The sequence below is a fragment of the Camelus bactrianus genome, chromosome 9 (genome assembly GCF_048773025.1).
Source record: "Camelus bactrianus isolate YW-2024 breed Bactrian camel chromosome 9, ASM4877302v1, whole genome shotgun sequence".
Classification (NCBI taxonomy): domain Eukaryota; kingdom Metazoa; phylum Chordata; class Mammalia; order Artiodactyla; family Camelidae; genus Camelus; species Camelus bactrianus.
In genome coordinates, this window is record NC_133547.1 from 28,868,389 (window position 1) to 28,886,769 (window position 18,381).

Below are 18,381 nucleotides of genomic sequence, written 5' to 3' on the forward strand. Positions count from 1 at the left end.
ACAAACAACTGCTTGGGAGCTTGAAGTTTTCTGGTGGACCGGCAGCTCTGACAGGATCCCACTATTGCCCCATCCCTTGGCTCACGTTCTTTCCACGTGACATAGAACGCCTTCCTGATCAGTGACTGCCACCACATTACCTGGCACAGCACACCCTGTGGGTGCTCTACAAACAGCAACACCTTCTCAAGAGTTACTTGCTTTATGTCCCAGGAAACCAGAAAGCACCCACAGACTGACAGCAGAAAGGACCCCAAAGTGGAGCGCTCACTGAGGGGAAACAGAGAGGCCGTTTGATTATGAAATATTCTTTAGGTTGTCTCAAACATTAAAAGAAAACTAAGAGAGTTTAAAAATACATTTTCGAGGTTCCATAGAAGGATGAGAAAGTTCTGGACACAGACAGAAGTCATGGTTGCAGGACAATGTGAATGTACTTAATGCCACTGAACTGTACACTTCAACCCTGGTCAAGTGATAAATTTTATGTTACACGTATTTAACACCATTAAATTTTTAAAAAGGCACATTTTCTGTTAAACCCTACTGGATATTACTTAGTAATTACACAGCCATTAAGAGCACTAATGTTACATCAGAATCTGACAGTCCTGGATTTGAGACTTGACTCCAGCTGTCACACCTGTGCAACTGAGAACACATCATTTAACTGAGGATCAGTTTCCTTACCTGTTACACAGGAATAAGGTACTTACCTTCCCTGCTGTAAACCTGAAATGAAATAATGTATATGGAACTTAGCAGAGTTCATGGCATGCAGAAAGGGCTCAATAAATGTTTGCTCTTAATTTCTTTTCAGGTTTTTGTACCAATTTTTTTTTATGTTTTTTTTTTTTTTACAATGAGGACTAAAAACAAGGTTCCAGCCCAAAAGGGCGGGATTATTCTTTCTCCCTAGTCCTTAATGTCACATAAAACTATGTAACAGCTTCCCATAAAATCCATGTTGTAGTCAAGGGACATAGGAGCCTCAAGCATTGATCACTAAGCCAGTGGTTAATAAACCTTCAAGTCTCACACCCTAAGAGGCAACAATTTCAGAGAACCCACAAGAACTTGCAATAATTTAACAGGTTAATATATATAATATATATATTTTTATCAAGTATAACATGGTCATATAAAAGCATTTGTTACAAATATAATTCACACATACAAAAAGGCTCTTTCTTGTCCCTTTTATATCCTACTTTAGGCAAAATGACAAAACCAAGAAAAGAACAGAACTGCATTAGTTCTAAAATTGGGAATTTTGTATATGAAATATATCCAATCATCTACACCTCCTCTCAAATTCCAAACAATGAGGCTTATTGAATTATACTCTTAGAATCAACTTAAATAAATCTTTGCACGATTCAGATGAAACATACATTGTCAATGGTTATAAATTCAGGTGGAAAAAGTACATAAAATTATTCATACATAAAACATTTCATACAAAAGGAAAAGTTTTTTTTTTTTTTTAAACCCAGGTAATATTAAGAGGAAATGGACTGAATTTTAAAACATTTTTGGACTATTATATAAAACACCAAACGGTTCACAACTGTTGAACAACAAAAGTTTATGCAGAACAAAGCCAGGAAGTGAAAAACTATTAAATGTATAATATCTAAAGCCAAATAAGATATGACTGAACTACACAATTTAGAAACATGGTTAAGTGCATTTTCCCTGTACAATTCAACTGACTACCACATGTAAAATCTAACAATTAATTAAAATGTAATTAATGCAGATTTGTAAGCCTTTTGGCCACTATGTGAATGTTAAAAAGTTAAGTGAATTGCAAATTGAAAAATGAAAGTTTACATACATACCCTAAAAGCACAAATGGTCAAAGATACACTACAAACTGTGTGAAAAAAACAATCATACCAAACAGAGATCTTTCAGGCACTTGCACTCAGAAACACTCCTTTTATAAATAAGCACATAGTTTCACTTCAAAAAAATAAAGCTGATTTCCCTCAATTGCACCTATTAGTTGAGCGCTGCATTAGGGATGCACTTAAATGGACCATTTAACGGGGAAAATGAACTGAACTTTAAAAAACACGAGTCTGTCTATTTATTCACAACTTCAAAAGTACATACAATTCCAGCGAGGCAGAGACGGGACCCTATCAAAGCTTTCCACCGTTCAACATAACCAACACGGGATCACATGCTACCGGGACAAGAGGCAAAATCCATGATTTGGCAATCCTGTACGAAAGGGGCCCTGTCAAAAATTTCTTCCAGAAAACAAACACAGTATCACAAAGCGACGGAAAAAGAAACACAGAATTCTGACAACCCTACACAAACTGTGGGATTTCATCTTCCAGGTCTTCTAACTGCTGCATCCGTTTCAGCCGCGGTCTCGGGCACGCGGGGTGCGCGCCAGACACGTCGCGTGCCTCGGCCGCGTCCCTGGGCTCGCCCGCCGGCTGCGCGGGGCTCGCCGGCGGCCTCTCCGAGTCTGGCCCTGGTTTCAGCACGTGCTCCTGCGGGGCGGGAGCTGTGCCCGGGGGCGTGGCTGCCGAGGGTGTCACAGGTTTCTCCTCGTCCCCTCTCCCGCCACCGGTGGGAACACGTGGTTTATAAAACGTCGTCCAGTGCTGGGGCTGCAGTGTCCTGGGTGCTCTGACGGGAGCAGGAGGGCCTGAGTCCGAGGACCGTCTCTCGGCCACCTGTCGTGCTGGCCTGAAGGGTTCTGCGTATGGCTTGCTGGGCTGGGCGGTGCTGACGGGGTGGTCCCCCGGCAGCCTGCTGCTGCTGGCCGTCCCTCCTCTTTCCTGGAATGCACCGGGCGCGATCAGTGCAGTCTTTGCAGTCAGGTCATTCTGTTCGTACTGTTTCTCCCGAGCTTTTTGTAGAGTCTGCTGATTCAAGCCATCAGATTTGGAGCAAACAGTAGTTGGGTCTTTCCTATTAACTCCATCAAAGGAAGGATTCTTGCAAAACTTGTCTGAATTTGTATTTCCCGTATTTCTGCCACTCCTCTCGTTAGGAGGGCTTGCAAGCAGCAGCAGTCTGTCGACAGGCAAACTTACAGGTCTGACCTTGGTCCGTGGAGTGTGCCTCTCAACACCGTTTGTCTCCCTGTGGGATTTCAGAGTAAGTGGCCTGGAGGTTTTACAAACATCTTCCACCTTTTGTGATGCTGATTCAAGCTCTTGGTCTACAAGCAAACGCACTTTGTTGTCTGAAAAAGGAAAAGATTTATTTAAAAATCAAACTTCATGGCGGCACATGGTCAACAAGAGTCTGAGTTATACGTAAACAACCGCTCAGAACAGGGGTCTCCATATATTTTTCCCAAGTTATTCTCCGTTTTCTATGCAGAGGAGTTAAATAGTCATAAAATATTAAAGTCACACTTTGAATAAAAATGTTAGAATTCCTATTTATTTAAATCAATGTAATAAATAGCTACAAAACTCACTGCAAGTTAGTGAAAAAAAAACACACTTGCTGAAGTGGCTTCTTTTTATGTGCTGCGCGTGAACAGGGGTTTGCTGGGCGAAAGGGCTGCCATTTCAACAGGCAGATACTTGCGTGGTACCCCCGGAAAAGCGACACCAATTCACACACCAACCACATGCAACTGTGCCCTAAATCCCAAGGCTTTTGCCAATTTACTATGCTTTTCAGTTACACTCAACCCACAGCGAGAGCAAACCAGAGTAGATGCCTTGTGATGTGCTTATCTGATCAACTAGTAAGTGTCATCCCGTCCTATTAAGATCAGACAGTTCTGTATTAAGTAAAAAATGCCATTCTCCCCATTAACTGTTTTCTCAAACTAGAACCCTAGGCTCCTTCAAACCCTGTCTCTTTTTGCTGTATCTCCCCCCAAAAAATTCCCATTTCTGGAAAATTCCGGCTCTCTGCTCACACTCCTTTTACTGCTAAAAAAAAACAACTCTGAGCCGTGGCACCACCCTGCCTTTGAGTTTCAGCAGGGCCCCAAGCACAGCATGCAGGCCTCCTCCCTGTCGCCAGGTCCTCCTCCCACATGTCTCAGGCAGCGGTCTGCAGGCAGGAGCCCATCAGTCACTTGAGAGTCATCATCTCATCTGACCTTCCTCCTCCTTGAGACTGTGGACCTCTCTTCCCTGGCGTCCAGGGCAACGCCCTCTTGTTTGCTTTCCCAGGTCCTTCCCTGCCTGGATGGAGCACTCTAAGGGGCCTGACACATTGCCGCGGGGCTGTAGATGCCAACCAAAGTGCATTCTTGAGTTCTTGGGGAAAAATTTGTAGTGCGATGGCTAGGAGTGCAGCTCGGAAGCCCAGTGGCCGGGTTTAGCTCAGCTCTCCCCCTTTCGCCCTGGGTGAGACAATCTCACTGTCCCTCAGTGTCTCCAACTGTCAGAAAGGAAACATAGTTCCATCTATGATGATGTGTGGCCTAGATGACCTAATCATGAAAAGTGCTTAGAATTACCTACTATTTACTAAGCACTCAAAAAATGACACATTTTTATTACGATTCCTAATTGGGAGCCCTAGGTCATGGAACAGTGAAATAATGGCAAACATAGGTTCAAACTGAATGATTTACTAGGGCATGACCTTTGACATTATTAAACTCTCTCAGGCTTCTAGTCTATGGGTTGAACGGGGCTAACACCACCCACTTCACAGCACAGAGCTGTTACGAAGATCAAATCAGATAAATGGCATCAAACAGCAAGCAGAGTGCTCAGCGCAGAGCAGGCAGGTACCCAGTGAACGTTATTAGCTCCCTTACTGTTTAGACCCTGTCAGGCTGCGATCACTGATACCTCATTATACATCAAATTTCACATATATGGCTGCACTTAAAAATCGGAAGTTGGCTCTAGTGAAGTACAGAATTACAGTAACAAGTGGAAGGAAGCCTTTCCACAATGGGCAGCTCCCAGTCACTACAACCAAAATGATCATACAGTGAATAAAGTGACTACAGGCAAGGAAATAAAAAAGACAGACAGATATGTGTGCTTAATGTGTGAAAGGCAGGTGACAGGAAAACGCACTTGAAAAAAATTTTTTGAAGTTTGGGAGTCTACATTTTTTGAATTTTAGAAGTCTCGTTGACACCTTGTGAACAGTTAGATCAACACAATGATCTGTAGTAACAGGAGATCCTAACGAATCATCACACTGCTCAACACACTTCGGCCGTGACTCAGACGGCAAAAATGGAAACAAAGAAAATTTCAGAACGAGCACAGAAACACCTCTGAACTCCAAGATGTCTTTCTGTAAGGACCAGTATAGAGAGTAACACTTGCTTAAATGCAAGGCACACCAGAAGGCAGCTTCCGAAATGGCTGGCAGAGAGACCCATCTACTAACGACGCGTCCTTCCCTGACTCCTCTCCACTCCACTCACCTTGGCTTTTAACCATGGTTTACTGGGACAGTTTTAAGTCAACAAACATGCATTTTCACATGGCCACTCACCAATGAGACATGCATCACATTTTTCTAACGCATTTTGCCTTCGTTCTGATTCCTCAAATGATGTAGCAGATTCAAAAATTCTGCTTTCACTGTCTGCAGTATTGTTATCCTGTTGATGGAAGCAAAATTTTAAGCTTGAAGAACACAAACACATCTCAAAATAAACAGTTCAAGTATTTTTAACTTGTTAGTAACAAACATTACAAAGTTCCAACACAACTCCATAAAAGTCAAAACTCACTTCCTTTGAAGAAAAGAAGAGTGACTTCACAGAATGCTCCGGATCTTTTTCTTCTGGTGACAACAGAGGCTTCAGAAGAGGGCCTTGCTCAATCTGAGGTGCAGCGCCACCTGCACCACCTGCAGCTACGTCCTGCGGCCGCAGGGAGCCGTCGAAGATCTTCTGTGAGTAGGTGATGAGGAACTCAACCAGCCGCGCTTGATTGGAGTACTCAGCCAGAGACGAGATGCTGATGGGAGCAGCTGTGGGTCTCGGCCTCACGAGACTTGGTCCAAATATCACCCCCAAGTTTCTGGAGTTCATTTTGTTTTCTTCTGCATGATCGACAACTCTGCGAAGCCAAACACATAAAGCTGTGTTAGACTTCCGTGACGGTAGGTTACTACAGGTGGGGAAGGGTGGAGAAGAACTGGGCTGCAGAAGTCTAGGAAAAGGATATATTTATTTGATTAAATACTGACCACCCACCAAATTGGGTTTCACAGTATTACGATTAAATTCAAGTAAGTGAAGGAATCACTACAGTTTTATCAACAGAAATAAAAAATATCCTAAAAGCTGCACCCATCTTAGTATATACACAGTACATCCTCCCAGGTCCTCACGCTGGAAACTTTCTATCTAGTCCTCAAGCCTCACTGATCCTAAAGGTCTCTGTACTCTGTTGCCACTCCCATTGCTCTGGCCCTACTTCAAGCTCTCATCACCTTTTATTTCTGACTATTCAAGGAGATCGGAGTTGAAATAAAGCCCCCTCCTTCAATCTGCTCTCCATATTGCTGACAGAAAGACCTAGCAGGCAAACCTGAGTGTGTCAAATTCCTGGCTCAAACCCTTTCGTGAGCACAGAAAGAGACAGGCAAGTCACCCGCCAGGTACGCACGGCTTTGCCAGGACTCCGCCGAGCTCACTCTGGGCTGCCGCTTGCCCAGTCCCAGCCTAACCGAGTTACTTACACTTCCCCAAATGCAAAACGATCTCTTATGTCTCTGTGTCTGTTAGCCTCTGCCTGGAATACTCTTTTGTACAGTCTCTGTCACCAAGCCGTGACTGAACTCTTCAAGTCTGGTTCAAGACTACTTTCTCTGATCCACGTGAGAACCACCCCCCATCCTCCTCTGCATGTTGAGCGCAGCTCCATCAGAAGACTAGGGCCGCTGCACCGCACACGTGCGCAGGCCTCCCCTCGAGCTGACAGGCACAGAAGACGAGAGAAACCTCACATGTTTGTCCTCATTTCCCCAGCCAGAGCCTGGCACGTAGGAGGCATCTGAGGGAAAGATGCTGGTTGCATGAACCTGTATTTAATGCCCCCCTTTCCCTAACACATACTAGAGAAATGGAATGTTCAAAGTAAAAACAATACCACAGCAACATGAAGCTACTTAATACCACTGAACTGTACACTTAAAAATCATTAAAATGGTTAAATTTATGTTCTGTGTATTTTACAATTTAAAAAAACCAAAAAAGCAAAACCAAGAAACTGATCAATTATCCACCTATTAACGGATGCTTGCCTTATTCAAAGTTCTTACCGCTTAAGATGGACTATGAGGTAATGAAGGCTATTAAAATTTGACGCTGGCAATTGTCTTAGAAGGTCCTTGCTTTTTAGAAGAATTCGGTTTATTTCTATACATGTACTTGGGCATTTTTTGTCCTCGAGGTTGTCCTTTCTTGTCTCTTGTTCTTCATTTACACGTAGGATCTCTACAGCAAGGTCTATAAATTCCTTATACAATCGGAATAAAATAAATGGTTCCGGGAGCTAAAGAAATAAAATGACAATAGGAGTATCATTCTGTCCATTCTTTCCCCTGTTTAAATAATCTACTGAATAGCTACTGAGTGGTTCTGCAAGTCCTTTCAGGTTAATAGGACGTATGGTCAATCCACACTGAGAAATGTACACGTGTCTCATCACAATGGAAACTATTTTTCCCTATTTCTTTAATTTTGTATCTATATGAGAAGATGGATGTTCACTGAAACAGACGTGATTACCACTTCACGGTGTATGTAAGTCAAGTCATTATGCTGCACACCTTAAACTTGTACAGTGCTGTGTGTCAATTATACCTTAACATACAACTGAAGGAAAAAAACTACCCAAGAACAAGAAAAAAAGAAATGTACGTATGTTCGCTAGATGTGATATCACCATATATTATATCTATGTTAAAAATGAGTTATCTGGTAATCAGTAAAACTCTAAACTTAAGGCTGTATGATGTGATTTTAAAACTCTAATATATATTCTATACCAACTACATTCATGACTGTCCAAAAGTCAGAATGAAAGTCAACTGTTTTATTAAAACAAACCCAGGATAATGTACAATATAAGTCAAATTAATCAGAAAAAGCTTGTTTTCTGTTCCTACAGGAGAGACAGAGAACAAAACACTTTAGGGTCCTTGTGTTTTGCTTGGGCTAGACTGGAGATTAGCATAAGGAGACATGCCTCACAAGAAAGAAACTGTCAGTACTTCGTTATCTAAGTTTTAAATACAACTTGAATTGTCCCAAGTAGGTTAAAAGATAAAGTTCCCCTCTCAAACTATCGATGGGCATACCACCTTGCTCTGTCTCCTGGCATAACTGATTTCAGCCTTTCTACTGCTCACCGATGGAAAATACAACACATTTCTGGCTAGCTGATGTCCCATACTATTTATGGTGAAGTAGGCACCCACTTCTCCAGTTTCCCCTGCTGGTCCCAGAAAGGGGAAGCCTTGAGATCAATTTCTACCTCTACCACCTTGGGATCTGAAGGAGGTCACTTAGCCTCTTGCAGACTTCCCACATGGTAATGAGTAAAACAAAGGCTACTCTCTAATACTGCAAGAAGGGAGCATGGCTTCCCATGCTAAAGCCTTGGGCCCACAGCATGCCTAGGATAGGAGAGAGCTGAGTGTTGGACCCCATTTCCTCTCCCTGACTGGCAGAAGAAATAAAGGGTGATTCATGGTGAGATTAAAAGTCATTTAAAGATACTGTCTCCATTTCTCAGTTGAAAATCCTGCAAAATGTGATTAAAGAGATATCAACAGTTTCCTGGGCTAACATGGCAGATCCAAAATTTGCACCTAATTTCTCCCTGCCCCCACCCCAAAACTACTGAAATACAGTTAAGCCCAAAGGACTGAGAGAATCAGAATGAAGAAAAAAAAGCAACATTTCACAAGCTTAAGAAAAGATGAACACGTGCTGACTTAGCACTCCTGAGGAAGCTGAAATTCCAAACAGAGGCCCCACATGATTTACTGGATCCTAAGGAGACTCAGAGACTGTCAGACTAGATCCTCTGATCCGGGGGAGGGTGAGCTATCTCAGAAGCATTAGATTTCTAGATCCCTGTCTTCACTCCATGCTCCTGAGGATGTCTTCTCTGGGCAGTGTAACACAGAGGGTCCCTGGATGGGCAATGCCAAACACAGGAATAGATGGGCAACTCTTAAAACAAGCAGAGATTTAGCGACTGCATGCCTGCTGAATGCCGATTCTGGAGACTTCTTACCTAATTTGGCTCCCAGATTTCTGGAAGTGTACCTGTAGGCCCGGAAAGACCCTTCTCTGGGGTTATCAGACCAGCCCAAGAGCAGAGACCTAGAGATCCAGACATGATCAGGTGTTTCCCAAACAGCCCTCCTAGATCACACTAAGTAAAGCTCAAAATCTTCAAAGCCTCATGTACTCAAGAGCGGCCAGAGAGATTTCCATTCTCAAGTCTTCCATTTTAAGCAGATAACTATGGAAGACAGAAATCAAAATAAGTAAGAAAAAGCCAATTTGAAGGTCTACAACTAAGCTGTCAATATGGTGGCCACTAGCCATATGCGGCTACTGAGCAGTGGAAATGTGGCTGTTCCAAACTGACATGTGCTCTAGGTGAAAAATACACACCAGATTTCAAAGACTCAGTACCAAAAATAAAGTAAAATACTTCATTAATCATTCAAAACATTGATTAGATATTCAGATAATATTTTCAGTATGTTAAATAAAATATTAAAATTAACTTCAACCTATTTCTTTTTGTGTAGCTACTAGAAAATTTAATATTATATATAGGGCTCACATTATATTTCTATTGGACAAGGCTAGAGGCTAAGCAGAGAAAAAAATCCTTTTAAAAAAAGCTATTAATATCTCAGGTGGAAAAAATACTGCATTCAGTAAAAAAGAAAAAAGGCTGCAAAGGGAACAGAAAATCAGAATTCTTGGAAATTAAAAACTGATTTACAGTACAGGATTGGAAGATAAAGCAGAGGAGATCTCTTAGAAAGCATTAAAAATAAAAACAAACAAAAAAAAGAAATGAATAATATGGAAAAGGGAAGGAAACCAGAGAAGCAGTACAAGTTGTTAAGTATCCAAATATAAATTCCAGAAACAAAATACAGAGAAAACAGAGGGGAAGAAATGAGCAAGAAAAGGAAAGTTTCAAGAACTAAAGGACAAGCCGCTGACAGAGCTTGCGGAGTGCCTGAAACAGCAGATGAAAATCATACACTGACATTTTAGGGTCACAGAGAGAGAAAAAAGATTCTACAAGCTTTCAGAGAGAAAACAAGCAGCCAGGCACAAAGCAGCAGGAACGAGAAGGATTTCAGGTTTCAAAGAGAACAACTTTTGAGGAAACACGATTTCCAGCCTAGAATACTGTAACCCTCCACACAACCCACTCTTCCATCCCCATTCAAGAAAGCAGAATAAAGACATTTACAGATAAACGCAGCCTCAAATATTTACTCTGTTCCACCTGGCTCGAGGATGGGCATGACCAAACAGGGGAATAGGAAAAACAGGAAGCCATGACACAGAAGACAGGTGTCCCCTCATGAAAGAGACGAGGGTGGAGGAGAGAGATCCCAGGATGGCGGCTCTTCACCAGATGGAGACGCAGAACCCCCGAGACGGACGTGCTGAGGACCACCGCCACCCCGCTCTCGGTGACTGGCTCTCCCTCTTCCCCGAGGGCGGGATGCAGCGGGCGAGGCCCAGGTCTCCGGGATCTGGCTCGTGATCACACGGCTGCTCCCGCAGCCCTTCCACACGTGGCTGCCTCCGCCACTGCAGCCACTTCCTTCACCCCACGGAAGCGCTTTCTTTGAACCTACTCCCGTTGACAGGCAGGTGCAAGAGCGAGCACAGGAGGAGAAAATACAGAGCAGCCCGTGCCCACTCACAGCCCTGCCGAACCCCCAGCAGCCAGCTGACGGGACAGCCCGCCTGACGCCACAGACACGGAGGGCTTCGTGTTCCCCGAGAGCACTCACGCCTGGACCGCTCGCCCACAACAGCCGTGTAAAGTGTCAGCGAAGTTAAAGCCAAACTATGACCCGGACGCTTCTACTTGCTGAACCCTTCTTGTAACAGAGTGAATAATGGCCTTTTCTTAGACAGCCAGATTGATACTTTCCACTCACTTTTCTAAAACTTAATGATATATTATTTAGGAATACACAACAGGTATTAAAACTATCAAGAACAGAGAGGGAGAGAGGGAGGTATTAACGTGGCTAGGAAAGACCACTGGGCTACAATGGGGTGGGGGCTTTTATAAGGTTTAGTAATGTTTTATTTCCTTATGCTAGGTGCTGGAGAATGAGTGTTTTAATTATTAGAAGTCTTTAAACTGTACATGTATTTTATATACTCTTTGATCTGCACGTTAATAATTGGAAAGATATTGATATGGTCTATGTCAACAAAAAAAATGTGTAGCAAACATCATCAACAAGCTGAAAATCATGTTTTTGATTTTTTCTACTTAATGGTACGTTTCGAGGGTATAACTTTACCTGTCGAAGGTATAATTTCAAGACGTCACAGATGTCATGAGAACTAAATTCTGAAATGTCTACCAAGTGCATTCCATTTTCCAAGGCTTGACACAGTTTCTCAGTTTTTATTTTGTTCCCACATACACGATAAATTCCCTTCAGAAGAAAAGGAAAAATTTTGCAAAATTCTGCTTTAAAACAAATGCAGATATCTAAATATATTTAATGTCTACTTCAATTTATATCAATATTTTGGAAGAAAACTAGGATCAAATAAGGTAGTATTTTCCAAATAAATCCGACTAAATTCAGATTTATTAGTAAAAATTCAGAGAATTGTTCTCCTTTAAAGTCTCCTTATCATCAGAACAAATCACATAGACATTTATGTTTTAAAATTTTCGATTTTAAGAGTTATAATGTACCTGTAGACACAAGGCTCTATTTTCAATCTCTGAGGCACATATTTTAAGTATAAAAGGGATGCCATCTGGTTCCCTTTTTGCAACTTGTGTGAATTCTGCTCCAAATAAGTGTACTTTTCCCAAAAGTTTCTGATGACCACAAATGATGACTAAGTTTTCCAAACACTTCCGGTGACAAACAAGGAGACACTACAAGAAAATGATAGTTTACAATGGTTAATTCACCTTAAAACTACTCACAACTGGACAAACTATAGGTAGAGTGGTAACATAACAAAAATGAGTTCAATAGGTATTATCTGCGGTGTATGAAATACATTTAATAGCAAAATGAAGTATAAAACCATAGAAGGTACACTGTGGCTCAATTTATTAAAAATACATTTGCAAAAGACCCTAATCAGTAAAATTAATAACAAAAAACCATAAAGCAAAAAGAGCATAGAAGGGCTCACGTAATTCCAGAAAGATCTTACCTCTTCGCATTCAACACCCTGGAACACCACGATGCTTTCACAGTCCCTGCACTTTGTGGGGGACCTCAGTTTGCGAAACTTGTGAGTGAGTGCTGCCTTTGACATCAACGTTTTCTTAAATGTTCCAAGGGAATTAGGTCCTTTAAACAGAAGTAGATTAGTATATAAGAATTGTAAGATGACAGAAAAATTATATCACATGGTACTACATTTTTAAAAATCTTCAGAAAGATTACAAAAAGCCATTATTTTGAGTCTGTAACATCAAAATAAGCATCCAATTTATAGATCTCTTACAAGGCATACATTTATCAGACATTTCAGCTCTGAGTAAAAATCACCATCAAAGCAGTAACATCCTTCTAAAACAGCATGGCGTGTTTCCAGAATCAGCAAACGCACAGTTACTTACATGCCCTTTATTACACAGGTGGCATTACATTCTTAGAAAGTGACCCTATAAAAGCCTCGAAGAAAACTAGCCGTGAGGTTAGTATGTCAGCACTATTTGCATTAAAGACAAAGCTATTCGTGATTCATTAATTCAAATTACAGATAATACTAGCTAGTTATCTACCAATATCCTACCAGAGGTCAGATGTTCCATACTATTTTAGAAAATGATGCCAAAACATCTGGAGGTACCTGGTATCCGGAGTCTCAAATTAAGTCATTAACATAACTGACGTCTTTTATCTCCTTCAACAACCACAACTTTCTCTGTCCTCAAGAAGTAGAGTTATTTACTTTTCCTGCCTAACTTAGATGATTTCTTCTGAAGAGACTTTTCTCATGTAGAAATTTTTATGTATACAATTTCTCATGTATTGCAACACTTTGAACAGTTAAGTCACTGTATTAGGTTTATGAAAGATCGAAATATCTAGCCTATTTTAGCAACGTGCCAATATATTTTGGCTGTAGTAATTTTGCTGTTTATTCTTACATTTTTATTTATAACACATTTGATTAATGCTTTATCAACCCATACTTGTACATAATTTGTACATGATACTTGTACATAATTTGTTGAGATATATTTAAGTCACTAAGATGCCTTTTGTTTAACACACAGTAAAGTAATTCTTTACATCATGCTACTTTCCCCTAATATCACGCAATGCTATTGACACAACTGGTTCAGTGGACACTTGATCCAGGGGACTGCAATACCGGCTTCTGAAGGGGACGGTGGCTCCCTTTCATCCAGATCGTCTGCAGAAGACATGGTTCCACTGGATGGAGTTCGTGGAAGTTTTCGGTGAAAGTCTCCTAAAAGAGAATTCATTGCAGAATTTAAGAAATGGGTAATGACACGTTTTTGAATAACACAAGTCACAGTATCTTATTAGCTACAATGTAAATATTTGCTTCCATTCACCGACTGTGGATACAGGGAATTCTGATACTTACTTCTGGGAACAAAAGAGAACTGAACCAAATCTGCCTTTTCCAAATAAACTTAGAATTGAGGATCACATATTCAAATGAGAACTTGCTGTCGATTTCCAACAGTAACTGCTGGGATTATAAACCCCACAAGGACAGGGAGTACTACCTATTCAAGTCTGACGGCTAACGTCTGCCAGAGCGGCTGGCGCAGTGGTAAAGCTGTCATTAAATGCTTGTTAAATTAAGTGATAAAGCAACGTACACAATGTAACCTAAAGCTCTCTAAAATATACAAAGATCTATGAATACAGCAGTGTGACAGTGCCATCACCTTTATGTCGCCGGTAAGACAGGAGACTGGGCACCAGGGGCAACGATCCCTGGCAGGGAGCTGAGGGCGCCAGACGCACGCCGTCAGCCAAGGGCTCTGCCACATGTCTCAGAGCACGTTCAGCAGCAGCCCGACCAGGTGAGGAGGTGTATCTGCTCCCTGCTGGTATCGCTAACAGGGCTGTGTCTCAGTGGGGGACTTCACCTAACTCAAGGCCTTTAACAGTCTTAGGTGCAGAGTCAGAAAGGGCTTTGCAAACTATTGAAATCACAGCCTCTCTCCCCAAAGACTTGCAGCCTTCCAACTATTCTTAAAAAGTGGTCTAGTTTTTTTTTTAACCTATAACTTGTCTTTTTACATATCAATATATCATGACAATCCTTTCCTTTCCACAGACATTGTCCGCAGTGTCATTTGTAATAGCTGTCTGATTAGTTCACTTACTTTACCACAGTTAATTCAGCCCCATTTGCTTAGCATTCAGGTTGTTTATGATTTTCAGTTGCACTAAACAGCTTTGTAGCTAAATCCCCTGCACACTGGTATAACCATTTTTAAAGAATATATCCATTTTTAAGGCTTTTTAAACTTATTTCAGTGTTTGCCAAAAGATGATGGAAGAGCCAAATTTCCCCACCACTCTGCCAACTCTGGAAATTATAACTAAGGAAAAATTTTTTCCTAATTTGTAAGCAAAAAAGATTTTTCACTATGGCTTTAATTTGCACTTCTTTCTTTACTAGATGAAATTGATTTTTTAAAATGTGTTTTAGGCCAACACACCTTTTTCTTTTGTGAGGTGCCTGATCAGGCACGCTGCCTACTCTTCCATGTTGTCTTTTTTTTTTTTTTTTTTAACAGTGGTCATCTAGTTTTTGTTTTGAATGTGTCCTTGATGACTAAGAAGTCATGAGGCCACGTGTTCATTTTAGAATTATTCTAACTGTAAAATGGCTTCTTTATATTACCGAGTAGAAACCTGTCACCTATAAATTCCAGCCCTTGGTCACATTTCTCCTGAAGGACTCTAACTCTATTCCCCTTGTATTTCCAGTATCTGAGGACAGGTTGCCGTGTCCTCAAGTTTCCTTTTTCCAGGTTATGCATCCCTGGGTCTTCACCCATTTGTTATGTGACCAGTTTCAAAGTTTTTGTCTTTATCACACTGAAGTGTTACAGGTTTCCAAATAATTGAGAGCTAAGGCCTTGGGCTTCAAGGTAGGTTAAATCCTATAACACATCTCCTACAGTACCAAGATCCCAGGAGAAAGAAACACAGCCAGGAAAAGCAGGACTGGAGCAGTCTTTGGAAGAAGAGTGAAGGAGAAAGGACATCGAAAGTAAATAGCCTCAAGGGTTTGAAAGATGCCTTCCAGCTGCGTTACCTCTGGCAAATTATTCTCTTTGAAGCCACTAAGAGAGTGTTCAAAACATCCATTCTGCCTCCCGAAGAAGCACGAGACTATCTTTATCAAAGTTCCTTAAGGTACATTTATAAAAAATGAGTAAGTTAGCACCAGCACAAGAACTGGTGTCATCTGCACTGTTCACTAGAGCAGTTAACTGCAGAACAATCCAAAAGATAGACAAGGACATTCATGTTTATGGAACAGTCTACAGAGTATAGTATAAAATAAAGACAGCTTCTCACATCAATGTGGATCTCAAAAAAAATGCATGAAAGAAGTCACAAAGAATAGTATGATTCCATCTGAATAATATTCTGAAGAGGGCAAAGGTCAACTAGACACGAGTACTGAAACATTTAAAATCGCTAGGGAATGATGAACAAAACTCAGGATGACGGCCTGCTTTGGAGGGTGACAGGGCAGTGGTATCAGCAAGGTGTCGAATACACTGCTAATGTTTTACTTCTCAGGCCAGGTGGTAAATATATGAGGGTTTGTTCTCTCATTTTTATTTAAACTGTACATATACATACATACTCCTATGAGACAGTTCATTCTAAAAACAGGGTAGTTATAAACAACAAAGATTTACTGTATAGCATAGGAAACTATATTCAGTATCTTGTAATTCAAAAATGAAAAAGAACTGAAAAAAGAACATAGATATACATAAATATATGTTATAACCGAATCACTGTGCTATACACCTGAAACTAACACAATATTGTAAATCAACTATACTTCAGTATAAAAAGAGAAAAAATATAAAGTAGTTAAAAACATGCCCAAAAGGAATATTTTAATCTTTCATTGCATTTTCACTCTAGATGTAACTACTTATGTACCTGGACTTATAGATTCGGAATCCAAAGACCTAGATTCACTGCTCCCGCCAGTGCTCTCGGAGTCACTAAACATCCCGAATGTCCATGATCTGATAAAAGAAGGACCTTTAAGAAAAGAATATTTAAAGTCAAACTTGGCTACAGATGGATTTCATAAGGCAAAATGTCGACACTATTTAAAATGGGACAAGTCAAACTTCTTCAACAGTGTTAAACAGCTGACTTTAAGACAGGCACAGTGCTCACAACTGTGAATAAAGCCTCCTAATGCTACCATTCAGGGCCTGATTTTACATTACAAAGCTGCAACTCATTTAATAATTACATTTAAATAACTTCACCTTTCATAAATTAGTGCCCTCTGCACTGTGAGAAACTACCTGTTACGTCCGCACTGTTCGAGCATCTGTCCTCTTCAATCTTGTTGGAACTGTAAGGCAGGCGCACGACGTCCTCTAAAGAGTCAGAAGGCCCGTATCCGGAAGTGTGGGAGCTGTTTGTTAACTGTTTATGTATATTCCTAAGAAAAACCCAAATAAAAGTCATCATTCAGAAGAATGACTAATAATCACCTACTTCATTTTGTTTTCAGAAAAATCTGTTAATTTAATGAACAGAGTAATTTACTAAATATTAAGAACAAACCATATTATACAGTTGAACTTTATGAAAGAGATGTGAATAAAAATTAATACTTATTTGTATTTATTTCGGCTGAAACAGGGAAAAAAGTAGCAGACGTGTAGTCAATTACTCATGTCATGGTTACACTTTTCTAGTATAACTTGTGTGGAAAATGTAGGCTGTTAAATCTGCGGACATTCAAAAATTGGTATGACCATGATTTGCCACTCTGAAAGGATTTTTAAATCTCAAAGAACTAAGCTCTGTGTCAAAATTGAAAGCTTTACTCTTAAGTGAGTTATATCTTTTTTTTTTTAAGTGAGTTATATCTTATATCTTAAACAATATTTTTAAAATTCAGGAAGTTTTAACATCAATTCTGCCAGGGTTAGAAAAGACACCACCTTACACCAGATAGGACACTGAGCAATAAAGGCTTTATCTCTTGAAATAATCTCATCTATGTGTTAATTCTTACCCATCAACTTTTTCTTCTTCAGTTGAATTCGTGGCCTTGACAAACTCACTGTACTCTTGGCCTGGGTCATAGAGTTTGGCAGTATCACAGAGAGACTGCAAATTGTTTGCAAGCGAGGCAGCCTGCAGTTGTTGCATCTGGAAGAGGTTGACTGTCACCTATGGTCACATACAAAAACAAAAGGCAAGGTAACTCATGCTAGACAGAATGCTGTGTATATTTATTCCAAGCGACAGCACCAAAACAGGCCACAGAGTGAAGCATTCAACAATGTGTATCATTGTGAGCACACTATGTTGCCTGACTTTGTACAAGGTCTAAATCAGGGGGAAAAAAAAAGTAATTTTAATCCGAAACCTAGGAGCAATCATTTCTGGCAAAACTGGCTTTAATCTGAAACGTTACAAAATACAACCTCATGTCCCTAATGGTTCACAATTTCAGGAGATGGATGGGTTTTCGAGGATTCCCATCTCTGTACTCTGATGGTTTGACCACAATTGTCTAAACTGAAAAACTGGGGGAAAAAATTCCAGTCAGAGCACTATTATTTTGACTTTCACTTTTGCAATCCTGTAAAAATAGAAATGCTTTATATTTATAATGTATCCTATAGCACTCAATTTTTATGATTAGGTACTATCTTGAATCTATTCAAAATACATTATTTCACTGAGTTTCCACAAATGCCTAAATACACTGTCACTGCTGTTGCTCACAGTAACAGCAGGGGCACAGCAGCCAGGGGTGCTTACAACGCGCCAGATCCATTCTGAGAGCTGCGCGTGTTAGCTTCTCTCATGTTCACAAAACCCTGGGCTCTGGGTATTCTATGGCAAATAAACAGATGAGATCTCAGTCCTCATAAGAGTTTGCATTTCCCTGAGAGTGGTGTTAGACAGACAGGA

At 40.6% G+C, this 18,381-nt stretch overlaps 1 protein-coding gene across 2 annotated transcripts in view; it reads right to left on the reverse strand.

Moving 5' to 3' along the window:
- Positions 1-1,095: 1,095 nt before the first annotated feature.
- The window catches only part of ARHGAP29 (Rho GTPase activating protein 29), a 67,178-nt gene continuing 49,892 nt past the window's right edge, over positions 1,096-18,381 (reverse strand). For both annotated transcript variants that reach the window (XM_074369994.1, XM_074369993.1), the window contains exons 13-23: positions 17,474-17,631; positions 16,752-16,891; positions 16,372-16,476; positions 13,568-13,666; positions 12,395-12,534; positions 11,919-12,107; positions 11,512-11,649; positions 7,240-7,472; positions 5,702-6,032; positions 5,461-5,569; positions 1,096-3,214 (exon numbers count right to left, since the gene is read on the reverse strand). In XM_074369994.1, the coding sequence (XP_074226095.1) occupies positions 2,325-3,214; positions 5,461-5,569; positions 5,702-6,032; positions 7,240-7,472; positions 11,512-11,649; positions 11,919-12,107; positions 12,395-12,534; positions 13,568-13,666; positions 16,372-16,476; positions 16,752-16,891; positions 17,474-17,631 (2,532 nt within the window). In that variant the 3' untranslated portion in view covers positions 1,096-2,324. The remainder of the gene's footprint in view (positions 3,215-5,460; positions 5,570-5,701; positions 6,033-7,239; positions 7,473-11,511; positions 11,650-11,918; positions 12,108-12,394; positions 12,535-13,567; positions 13,667-16,371; positions 16,477-16,751; positions 16,892-17,473; positions 17,632-18,381) is intronic.